The sequence below is a fragment of the Gasterosteus aculeatus genome, chromosome 14, assembly GCF_964276395.1.
Source record: "Gasterosteus aculeatus chromosome 14, fGasAcu3.hap1.1, whole genome shotgun sequence".
Classification (NCBI taxonomy): Eukaryota; Metazoa; Chordata; class Actinopteri; order Perciformes; family Gasterosteidae; genus Gasterosteus; species Gasterosteus aculeatus.
In genome coordinates, this window is record NC_135702.1 from 3980880 (window position 1) to 3993740 (window position 12861).

At 47.7% G+C, this 12861-nt stretch overlaps 1 protein-coding gene across 7 annotated transcripts in view; it reads left to right on the plus strand.

Moving 5' to 3' along the window:
* garnl3 (GTPase activating Rap/RanGAP domain like 3) overlaps positions 1 to 12861 on the plus strand; it is a 41611-nt gene that overhangs the window by 2126 nt on the left and 26624 nt on the right. For 4 of the 7 annotated variants that reach the window (XM_078087943.1, XM_078087946.1, XM_078087944.1 and 1 more), the window contains exon 2: positions 12664 to 12733. In XM_078087943.1, coding sequence (XP_077944069.1) covers positions 12664 to 12733 — 70 coding nt within the window. Of the gene's footprint in view, positions 1 to 7245; positions 9485 to 12663; positions 12734 to 12861 lie in introns of those variants that run through there. The other 3 variants (XM_078087945.1, XM_078087948.1, XM_078087950.1) reach the window with 1 other exon arrangement.

The window sequence follows — 12861 nt, forward strand, 5'->3', positions numbered from 1 at the left end:
CAACCCATCGGTTGTGGGCAAACGTGCCGCTGTGTCAAACCAAATGGCTCAATTTTGAAGCAGTCATTTTCAGCGAGAGTGAAAAATGGTCCAATTCAATATATGAGAGCTTAAGGCGATAAAAAATAAGAGTGTAGTTCCATCTGGCTTACGGCCCAAACCTAACAAAAATATTTGAGACTGGGGAAAGCAAAAAATTCTCACATTTGATAACTGTTTTAGAAATGATTGTTCATCAAAACAGTCTGTGTGCGTGTGTGTGTGTGTGTTTGTGGTGTGTGTGATGTGTGACCCTGTGTTCAGGGTTCACGCGAGGGCGGGATTCCTCTTCCAATCATCTCGATTCGCCCCGTGTTGTGGCGCCGGCCCTTGTTGTGCGTTTGCTGCGTTGTTGCGGCGCGCGGCTTCCCGGCAGGCTGACTGTAACAGACGATCAATCCGAACCGGGCCCGAAGTGCGCAGGTGGGAATACATTGTCCGGGAGGGAATACGGGAAGACACTCTTCCCTGCTGAGAAGTCTGCACGACTAACACATTCATGCAGCGCACAAAGTGTGTTACTAACGGGCCGTTAGCTCATGCTCAGACACACACACATACACACACACGCGCGTGCACTGACTGAAGTGTTTCCATATGTTTGCCTATGGAAGTGTGTCATGAGGCAGTTTTATCGGGACGATGATCTGCCCTCTTTTTCTCCTCCCCGGCTTGTTGTTTTGTGGTGGAGGACGTAATTGGATCCTTTCTGTAGAAGTAAAAACACCAGAACATTTGGAGATACACGACTGCTCTGTAAAGTACACATGTATGAAGCACGCGGTCTGCAGAAATATAGCCCCGTACGTGCTATTATCGTTTGTGACCTTGTTGGGTTGTAAATAACGGATTGCTAAGCGGCAGCGCTTTAGCGGTGTAGCCGATGGAGAATGAGCTAGTTTCAAGCTCTTCATACAACAGGGTGGCTCGTAAAGTGGTTCCCAACCTCTGGGTCGGCCCCCCCCCTCGCCTGGTTCCAGACCTTTTGCTCCGCCCACTTCGGCAAACGTGCCGCTAAGCAGTGCCTCAATTTAGAAAAGTAATCGGGACTAAACATGAGCCAATCGGCTCCGGGGGCGGGACCTAGGCTGCTGCCGAGGCTGTTGATGAGTCCCGACGTCTCTGCATCTGGGACTCGAGATGAAAATGATGTCGCTCATTAACATCGAGGTGCAAACTGAATTGTTGTGCACCGTCGCTGTGTAATAAATAAACAAGATTAATCATTGGCCGCTCTTAAAATAGTTTTTAACTCCTTCGATTGACCGATTCATTTTACATATCCAACATGTTTTCCCGCGGGAATCATAAGCTAGTTCTGTTTTTGTAATTATGTCCTTTTAACTCGCTCCGTTCCCTGACATACTGCCACAAAATAAGCTGTCAGGGGAAAACATCTCCTGCCGCCTCGGTGGCGATAGATTTGAGCAGTCATTGGTTGATGTAGATAAAAATCCCCAATGCAAATCAATAAGAGCTGAATGTCAGACCGAAGATGGGAAACGGATGTATCTGTCAAAAGGTCACAGAATAAACCAGAGGGGGCGAGAGCCGATCCACAGGAGCGGAAAGCAGAACACTTAATTGATTCTGAGGAGCCTCAACTGGACAAAAAGGTTTGGAACCCCTGATTTAATGGCCACTACGTTTCATAGCTTGTTTTTTTTGTGTTTTATATGTAGAGTCTTAATCTGAAAGATGACCGGTAATCCTGAGCAATGAATCCAAACACCAGATCGTTCTTTACTGTTTCTCGCCGTGTTTTGGGCACCGCTTCGTCGTGACTAAGCCTTATCTAACAAAGCCAGCGGCGTGCCAGCTGGCATATCACCCGACAGCAGGTAGCTGCAGGGCCGCAGGTAAACGCACGAAATCTGTAACGGCTGCTCGCTGGCCTCCGCCCTTCGCCTCAGGTGGTCGGTAGCTGCAGGTGGCTGCATATTTGTGTTTCCGCAGTAAATATGGATACAGTTGATTATCATTAATGGGGGGAGGAAGTAGAAAGCGACATTAACTGCTTCTGAATCGGATCAAACTGCTTGCTGGGTAATGTGGGAGCCAGATTTATGACTAGAAATAAGATATTATACATTATTCTTAAACTTTTTATTAAAAAATGAGTGCAAAATCAGGCCTTAACTTTCATTTGGTCTTGAGTCTGGACCAGAACAACAAAGCCTAACCTTCATAACAATTGCAACATGTCAACGCATGACTGGTCTGTCTCCAACGTCTTCCCGTCCGCCGCGGCTAATCGTATGCGACGGAGATTAGGCCACGCGGTGACTCCTGAAGGAGCCGGGAAATGACTGGCTCGGCTCCGACCGCCGAGTCGCGGAGCAAACTTGACTCTGAGAGACCCGGCGTGCCGGACGCACAAAGGGAAACTATGCGAACAGGCCGTAACACATTGTACGAAACAGCCGGCAAACGCGCGCACACACACACAAACCGACCACCGCAGGAAGGTTTTTATCAGATGAAGCCGGGTGTCTAAAAAATCTGCAAAAAAGGTCAACCCTGTGCATTCTAATGGCAACCACAGCAAATTCTGATGCGGTGGAAACTAACCGCGTTGGAGTCTTTGGGCTCGCTTGCCAATCCATAACAGAGCATTTGTAGTTCATTTAAGGAAAGGCATGCGCTGGCAGGCAGCAGAGGAGCCCTTTTATCACCAGAGCCAAAGCAGGCCGATGTGTGATCAGAGCGAATGGTTTAATTTCGTAACGACAGACACTACGGAGAGGGGAGCTTGTTCACAAACGACGGCCGGGGGTTTATTTTATCAATCCGGCCCCTCCTTGCTTTTACCGGCCGAGTGTCCCTCCGCCGACACAAAAAGCTTCTCAGACCGCAGCGATAAACGACCCCCACCCTCCCTGCAGCGCGGGGCCGCATTAACCCAGCGAGAATAGATCCTGCAGGCCCGACGGAACTCCGACAGGCTCCTTCCGTCGCTCGCCCTCCCCTTTTGCCCCGAGCCCCCTCGCCTCAGAGGTCGTGTCAGGGCTTTTACTTTGAAATGCCATCATCGTCCTGATGAAAGCTCTCGCGATGCCAAGCAGTTTTTGCCCGATTGTCACGAGAGTAAAAAAGGAAATCTGTATTAGGGTTTGTGCTCTTGTGGTTTCCTGTTACAGCTTTTACAGTAGGCTTCAAGGCATCACGTCGATGAAGAGCATATGTTGTTTTTCGATCTAAGCATGCACGAATATGCACAGGAGCATCCCTCCAACAGACGGAGGGAAAGTGGTCACGGTGGGCCGGGCTGCTCGGGTCTCCCTCTGCGCTACAGGCTGTCATAAAGCAGCAAGCCGGGGGTTGAATTGATCGACTTACTGACATTTCTGCTGACTCGGTGCACTCCTCTGCTTTGCATACTGTGAACTCTCGTGACACTCAAAAAAAAAGACACTCAAAGAAAATAATCAAAGGTGTTAAAGTCTTTGTCACTACTACGCCGTCACATTACACTGATGATGATAGATTTGGTGCCGTACTTTCCACCCTCCTTAACCCGTCCAAGGGTCCAAATTGATTCATTTCAATAGCACGCTTTGTCCAATCAAAAGTCTAAAACCCAAAGATTTTTACTTTACAATCATAGAAAAGTAAGAGAACCAGGACGTTGTCACATTTCATAAACTGTGAGCATCTTTCATTTTTGCTCAAATTGTCAGGAAAAAACCCAAACTTGTCATTTCATTCTGTGCGTTATTCGTCTTTGCCCAACAAACATGCCGACTAGCTACGGACATTTCTCGCAATGTAGCTTGAGCGCTGATAACTTCTAAGCGGTCAATGAAGCCCAAGCTGCTACAGAGTTAAATTGACCTCTGTATCTGCATTTATTAAACCCCAAGCTCCTTTTTTCACGTATGCAGTCGTGGACTACGCCCCGGGCGCCCGAGAACCGACTTTGACAATGGAAGACGTTGTTTCCAGGAGTTTCGGATCGATGGCTCAGTGTCGGTGCAGCGCTTGGATCACTTGTCTGATTTCCATTGAAGGTTGTAGCCGGGGGAAATTGGAACAGCGTGCCGGGCTGTTTTTCGCTCCGCTCGGCCGCGTGCTCGGCCCCTCGGCGGGGTTCTGCCAAACACAGGAGGACTGTAATCGCTCCCATATGTGGCTGCATAGCTCGGCGCAACCCGGCACAGTTCGGCCGTGCGCACGATGCAGAGCACCAGGCTCATTCAGTCCGAAAAATAGATTCAAATTACTGGAGGAAAGAAGAGGAAGAAGAAAAGAAGAAAAAAAAAGGAACGTACAATCCTTCACTTGATTACAGCCCTATGTAAACGTCTGCTCGACTGAAACATCTGCTTCCATTTAGGGCTTTAAGACACATCGCTGCACATTAAAATACACTGCGTGCTGCTCGGGAAAGCTTGGAAGATGGAAAAACATTTCCCTTTATAGACGACTGGAATAAGCCCAGCGACGCATCGGTCGCTGCTCGAGCACAAAAGCCACTTTTTAAGAGTCACGGTTTCTTCTTTCTCAGGAGTATTATTAAAAGGACAACTGAGTGCAGGAGTGTGTTGAAGTAAGGAATGATCAGAGAAAGTCTGCACAGTCTGTGTGCGCATTCATAACCCTTTAAGGGCCATCCAGGAGAGGCCGAGGAGGAAATGGAGCCTGTGAAGGGTTACTGGTGTACGTTCAGAGGGAGGCCCTCGAAAAAACCTCTTCTTGGTTAGAGAGCGAGCCGCAGGAAGAGAAATGGAAGTGCAGCGGATTGGAAGTATGCAAAGAGTCAGCCAGGGAGGGTATTTTCAGCAAAGGCTGTAAAGCTGTGGATCAAATTAACTTGTTGTGTGTACATTCTTTCAAAATAAACGTCTCACAGGGAGTTTCCCCAACTGGGGGTGTCTTAGTCCTGCTGCATCTGTTGTCAAGCCATTTCAAATGATCCTTTTAGGGCAATGTGAACTGCTGTTTGTGAAGCATTGGGTTCAAGCTGCATGGATTAACGCGGTGCCGTTCTCGTGCATTGATTCTTGTCTCTTTTCCAAACAAACCAGAAACTACAGACGGAGGTTCCAGAAATATAGTAAAAAATGACTGAAGTAGAAACCGCGTCAATATGTATCTTTCAATGCACATGTCACTTTGTCCCCACATAAACAGCTCTGACCCTCACTGAACATCATTGATGCCAACGAGGGTGATAATTTAGGTTAAAATGTAATTTCATTTCATTTCAATTCATCGGAAGACTCAAATCGTTTTGAAAATAGGGTACAGTTTTTGTTTTTCGTCAAATGTTTAATGTACGCTGGAGAGGGATATCACATACATGAGTATTACATACATCTCTTATTTAATTGTGATACACCTTATGGCCACAAGGGGGCGCACTCTCCCTGTATAACCAAGTGTTACCGTTTGTTGGTCGTTGTAAGAATGTAATTTGTGAAAATGTAGCCACACTTTGGATCTTTGTCACTTTAGTTCAATCTTTTTGCTTCTGCAAAGTAAACATCAAGTTTCAGATAAACGAGTTTCAGATAAAAGTGTAGAGTGCATGCACGCAGCAGGAACCGCATAAGAAAAGACTTACTGAGGAGTAAGTGCGCTACGGAAAAGTGCTGTTTATGTGTAGAGCAGCTGGATCTTCAGCAGAGTTTCATTCGGACCACCAGCTCGACTGTTTGTGTTCTCTCACAGCAGAAATGGTCATGCAATATTTATTTTATTCAGGACTAAAATGCATCGTGTCAAAAGAAAACTGCACAAAAGCGCGCGCGCACACACACAAACTCTGACGCACAACACATGTAGCCGCGGGGCGAAGGCCGCAGTGGTGTCCAGAGCCGGCCTGACCGGTGCGGACAAAAGGTCAATTCACCTGATCACATTTAATGAGGGAGCCCTCATCAATCGCTGCACCCTGACACGGTGACATTTTCCCAGAAGGCCACGCGGTGACCTGCTGGCATTTAGGACGCGCTGGAAGGGAGGAAGCCGGGGTCTGAATCCAAATCGTCCGCACGTGTGTCTACACATGCGAGTGTGTGTGTGTGCTTTGTGCAAATGACGCTCTTTACTTCCTTTTCTCTGAAATGATGTTTGTTTTCACCAAAAGGCAGATATGGAATAAGTACCTGGACAGTATTTTCATCATTAATTAATCTGTATTATATAGTGCTGTTTTAGTGAGCTAAATATTCTATATATTTAGCGTACAATACATATTTAACCCTTCTTTATATATTTTTTTTTCATGAAAATTAAAAAATATGAAGCCGTAAATACAACTTGTATAGTCTTAATAGATACATTGCTTATTAAAAACTCTGCAGACAAGTTGGTTAAGAACTACTTTAAAAGCTATTTGTAATAATTCTTCAGCAGAGAACACGCTGTACTGAAATCCACTCGCTAAACTTCATTTGAAAATAAAATACAAACTGTATTACTTCTTATTGCGTCACATGAATTAAGTTAATATGAGTTAAGTTGTCCGGGTCACATCTAGTCCACTGAACTACACTCGTCAGGCCTGCTCTCTCAGCGAGGGGGGGGGGGGGTGTTATGACACGTTTCACCGCCTGCTAAAATCAGGCAACATTTCAAAAACAATTTTAAGGGGAAACGGCTTGCGTGTGGAGAAGTCACCATTGTCTTATCGTTGACAATGCTTTGTCATTTATTCAAATGCTGCTGTTTAAAAGGTCAAATAAGAATAAGTGTTCTAGTGCGACATTGCAAAAAAACTGCAGTCTTTTCTCAGCTGCTGCTGCTCTTCCATTGTGGCACCATGTGGAACCTCTAGTGGAACCAAAGCTACCCATTTGTATACATCTATTTAAAGCAATCGCTCCTTTTTCTTTTTGGAACCAGCGTGATTCAGCGTCGATAGCTGTGCACCTAAATGCAATTCCCGCCCCCTCCCCGGCGACGGAGGCCTTGAGTTGAGTTAATCCGTGTGCGAATGTCAACGCGCGCTAAACTCCAAAAGTGGAAGATGACAAGCCTGAAGGATGATTGGTTGAATCATCCTGCCGTGAAAAATGCCCAAAACAGTCCAACAGAAAGGGAATCCACAAATTGAATCGACGAACGGTTATCAATTTCTGCACGCGACGTGAGCAAAAAAGCACCACCGCTGGTCAAAAGCCGTTACATGTTAGAGCCGCTGGTAGCCTACTACGCTTCCCCTCTCAGTGGGATTATCGAGCTTTGCTTCCTCCAGAACCCTTTTTTTTTACCGCTGCATCTTCTGCCAGGCATCGTCAAATGAATCAATAGCAATACAAACGAAAACATCTGTGTACATGGAAGACCATTTTAATGGGTTATCCTGCTCGTCACCTGGAGCGCACTGCTGCCACCGGTCACTGGTCACTGGTCTGACGGCAGCTCTGTGGTGCGTTCAGGATGAACCAAAGGCCTCATTCACACACTGATCTCTGGACGGGAACCAATTCCCCTTCTGGCTTCCCTCGTTACGGACGGCCGTCGGAAACCAGAAGCCGCGACGCGCAAAAGGTCACGTGGGCCTGTGCGTGTCACAGTGCAACAATGGGAGGGTGCGCGATGCCGCTATGTTTGTTCGACATCTGTGAATATGTGCGTGTGTGTGGTCGTCCTCGGGGCTCTAATTAGAGCCGAGGGGCGTTCAGGTGTCTCGGGCCAACTCTTTGCAACTCGATCCCGACGTGAGAAAAACCCGGGTTTTCCCGTCTCTCCCTGTTGGAGTTATTTATCTTCGGGCAGCCGCGGATCTCGGCTGCAGTTCAGCTTGAGCCATCTTTAAAAACACGGTCACGATCAGAAGGGCCGTGTGTGTCTTTAGGTGTTTTCCTGTGCTGTGGCTTTGCCACAGAGGGGGGAGGAGGGGGGCGGGGGTTCTTCTGATTAAAGATGGATGATGCAGCCTGTGGCTGTTGTGAAGGTATCCGATTCAACTGAGCTCCTATTTCACCGCTCTGCTGTGTGTGTGTGTGTGTGTGTGTGTGTGTGTGTGTGTGTGTGTGTGTGTGTGTGTGTGTGTGTGTGTGTGTGTGCAGAGAATAAAACATTTGAGTCTGTTTTGACTGTTTTTGCCACATTCCTTGGTTTTCTCTGTGCTCCCCCCCCCCCGCCTCTCCCCCCCTTTGACATGTTCCCAATCTTCTTTCCTACACGTCCCATCGTTCTATTCCACACACTGAGTCACAGCAGGCAGCTGTTGTGGTCGGATAAAAGCTGCTTACACTCGGCACCAAACGGCAGACGGACGCAGCTGCAGACAAAGTGGTGAATAGTGGATCGTCGAGCGGCTAATGTGGACGAACGATGTAACGGAGAAGCTGTTTGTAAACTGCCTCTTGTCTCGCGTGGGTCTCACATACGGTCAAACGAGTAGTTATTCGTCATCGTGTACTTATTCCGGCCAAGAATATTCATCAAATGTGCAAACTTAACTTAAGGTCCTTAACGTATTTAGTTGGGCAAGAAGAAAAAGCATTTGATATTTCCGCCTGGACATTATTGGGCAAGAGGGGGTGTTTGTTGCGGCACGCCGTCACTCCGTGAATGCACCAGCGGTGTAATAGAGGCCACTCGCACACTGCAACATGCTGCTAAATAAGTCAATGGAAGGCCGAGAGAGAGGTGCATTTTGAAGATGTAGAAAGGGAAGATAAGAGAGGAGGAAGGGCAAAAACGGAGGCCGCAGGAATGAAAAATGGATGAATGAATGACCTCAATATTGCCTGGACCTGTTGTAGAGTCCAAGAGGGAACCGGGGAGTGCTTAAACATATTATTAAAGAATATTATAAATACAGCTGTTGTTGTACTAAAATGAATAACAGATTTACATTTACAATACCAGACTTGATGGATTTAACATGCCGAACGTTAGAAAGTTGGAAAGCATGAAGAAAAGGCATTTCCTGCCCCTTCATGCTCCCAGCTGTCCAGGAAAAATGTAAATGCATGTTCAAGTTCCCTTCTTTCTTTATCTCACAGCGATGAGCCTCGGGATCTTTAACTAGAAACCTCAATTGATGGTGATGTAACAGTAGCTCAAAGAAGAAGAAGAAGAAAGGGGGGGGGGGTACACATACGCTGCTCTGAATGGTGCTATTTGCTCTGCGGAGGCTCCAGCAACAAATTGTGGAGGGGAGGGAGAAGAGAGAGCGCGAGAGAGAGAGAGAGAGAGAGAGACAAACACGCACCGCTCCTATGGCACAGTCGCGCGCACAGACCGGAGCCAGAAAGAGTCCGACCGCCGATCGGGGGGGTTTTCATCCTCATCATCATCATCAGCTGCTGCTGCTGGGAGTCCGCGCCGCGGGGATGCCCCTGCGATCATAACGGGAGGACGGACCCACGGAGACGAGGGAGAGGACGCAGCTAGACGCCGGTTCCTTGTCGTGGTCGCTGACGTCGCATGGGGACATGAAGAGTGTGGATCCAGCGTCTAACAAACTGTTGACTTTCAATCATCGGTAAAAAAAAAAAAAGAATAACGACCAAAGAAATGCTACTTTGACGGGTGTTTCTGCATGCCACCTCTCATCTGTTGAATGCACAGCGCCCTTCCGTCGCTCTGTCACACACCTGCAGCGTTTTATTCTGCAGCCCCCGGAGGAAATGACACAGCTGGAGACACCTGCTCCGGTGTGCAAACCATCACGCGTAAAATGCCGTATTGCGCGTTCGGATCGTCTGATAACGTTGAGAATAATCTCAAGACTGTTTTGGTCGAGTTTTGATACTATACTCATGTATATGGTGCTTCTTGTTTTGATCTTTGCTGGTAAACCGAGTGCTGCTGAATCCACAAGTCTCCGGTCTGGAACTATTGACGCGCCGCAACAGCTTTTAATCGAACCGCTGCGCCGGTTTTTTGCGCCAGTTTTTTTATGAAACCAAGTCGGTTCATCTGTTGTGTTGTTTGTCCACCGAGCCGTGCCTCTTGAGTGTAGATATTTCAGTATGCACAATGAACGGTCTGAATTATTCATCGCATGCCCATCACTTCATGGTAGACCGGAGGTGCACGCAGCGCAGGCATCACCGGCAGCGACGTAATACCGAGCTTAAACTGTCCAGCCGAGTCCAGATCTCGTCCGGAAGGACTCGTTTTCAGTCTCTCCGATCGATCCGAAGATGCCACGTTCTTCAACGCAGTCCCACTTGAGCAGAGAGAGAGAGAGATCGTAAAGCCCTTATGGCACAGTGCTGCCAATAGTGGGGACGCCTCCTCTCCATGGTGCACCATCAGAGAGGGAGCAGAAGAGCAGAACATGTCCATGAAATGCTTCCCTTTTCTGTTACGCAATGCTGACTTATTGTTTTGCGCTTATGGCACGGTTTGGCTTATTCTTATTTTTGTGTGTGAGAGTCAGCTTTATCTTTGTCCAGCTCGTCCTCATACTTTGTGTGATTTGTGCTATGAGGAGTAATGAATATCCGCTTTACCTCTGTTCTGTCTCAGAGCTATTTCTCTTTGGGCCAAGCTTTCAACGTAATTTTTCTTTGGCAAACAGGCCATTAGGCTGCTGGAAAGTGACTGGACCTTTCTGCGGCGCAGAGTTCAAGTCATGATGTCCGGACATGTGGGCAGCTCTGAAGGATGATAATCGTAAGGGTCTGAAGCCGTGCTGGTGACTCTGAACGTATACAGTAGGTTGAGCCTTGAGCTGAATGCTAACATGCCCACAATGACGATGCTAACGTGCTGATGTTTAGAAGGACATCTCTACCATGTTCAGCAAAGTATTTGTGTACGACAGTAAGCCGAGATGTGCAATGAATATTACAGCTCATGGTGACACTGCAATTAGTTTTGCTGGTACTTCATCATTACAAATATTGACTTTAGATGAAAATGTCATTTTCAATCCTGCCAATAGTTAATTGAGATATTTAAGTGTTGACCTCAGTTAACCTGACTGAAAGGAAAAATATTTAATATTAAATGCTCATCAAATCGCATTTATTTTTTGATGAAACTAGGCACTAGTTTGAAGTGAAAAACCTAAATGGGAAAATTCTGTATTTCCCCATAGCGAAGAATTGAGTATCTTCTATCTGTTTACAACCTTGGATTTGTTTTATAACTGCGTGGCCCGGAGCCGTGTTGACAGGTTTGTCCCTCTACTCTTTAATAGGAGTTGGCACAGTATTTGGGGCCGACAGAAACCACCTTGTGTAGAAATGGCTCTTAACTCACCAAGTGCGACGCCTCCCACGTGTGTTAAAATATCTCTCATGTTTAGAAAGAACCATTATTTACCACGGAACATTTCCCCCCCGAGTACTCATGGAAGCCATCTAAATTTGGCAAATACAAGTGTTCTGCAAACAAAGCCTTCCTTGTGTACGAGTAGCTGCTTTGATGCACGTATTTACTCAACCCAAACCAACAAGCCACAGTTACGACGGAACAAAGAAGAAAAAAAAAAAATCCCCGCTGAACCGCAGTGACTAGAGAGACTAAGGTCGCAGGAAGCCTTAATGAAAGCAGCCAGCGACGGAGGGGTTTTCATTAGGAAGGCGGGCGGGATGGTGTCACTTAATCTCCCACAGCGCCGAGCTATAATCCTTCTCATGAGGCACATGTTGCGGTGGAGCTACGGCAGACCCCACCCTGATCACCAATATGTAGACGGGGGGGGGGGGGGGGGGGGGTAAGGAAACAGTGATGGGTACATCCTGTAGCACCGGCGCGGCCTTTACGCTTGAGTGTGAATTATATATTAAAGGGCCCAGTCTGCAGAGAGAGAAGGAGAGAGAGAGAGGAGACGAGCTGTAAGATGAGCGATCATAAAGACGTATACAAACAAGAATCCCCCCCCCCCCCCCGCCTGTGCAAACACATGTGTCTGCCACTAAGAGTCCTGCTTGGTCCTAAAAGGTGGAAATGAGTAGTTGTTGTTTTTTTAACTCTGTGGTCGGTACAACCTTGCCTGCGTGATTATTCTATTGTTTTCGCATGTAAAGTCCTAAAGTTTCTCTTGTCTTGAATGAAACAAAAGTATCAAAGTACACGCCTTTGCCACGGGGCTTATTTTCTGCATTAATTCAATGGGAAATCCCATTAGCTGTTGTTGAGGGAACCAGCGCGACGCCAACCTCCGGGTTCCTGGAGCAATTGTTTTAGGTACTCAGGTGAATCCGGGTTATGGGTCCGGCGATATAATGAGTACAAACATGCAAACAACTATTTAAACAGCGGCTTAATGAATGTGGTGTGTATGAACGCAGCTTGTCGATGTCTATATGCAATCATTATCTTCTGTGTTCACATTTTTCAAACACGTGAAATCACTTTCCGTGCACCAGCGTCTGCTCCGCGTCTGAGCAGTCGGAGCAGTCCGGGTCGGCCTCCGGCGAGTCTCCATCTATCACTGTGGCTTAATTCGATCAGGACCAGAGTCTCAATCAGAACTGGGGTTGGCCGCCGCTCCCCGGGCCAGTCGCCATGCCACCAGCCGCCCTACCCCATCGACAGAGACTCAGACAGGGGGAGGGGGGGGGGGGGACGATAAAATGGGAAGGCGAGCGAGAGAGAAATAAAAGTGAAGACGAAGTGAGATCCGAGAAAGACGGGAGAAAAGCAGCTGTGCCGTGTGATGGAGGACCGACGGGCCACGTGTCTGACCATGCGTTTGTGTTGCAGCTCGGCCTCGGAGGACTTGGGCTGCAGACGCGGGGACTTCAGCAGGAAGCACTATGGTTCGGTGGAGCTGGTGAGTCCCGCCCACAACGCACACACACACGTCTCTTTGTGTTCCGACGACGGTGAGCGACCCCCCTCATCCCCTGTGTTGATGCTTCTGCTCATGATCTCCCCTCCCTTCACGCCTGCCACTACCGC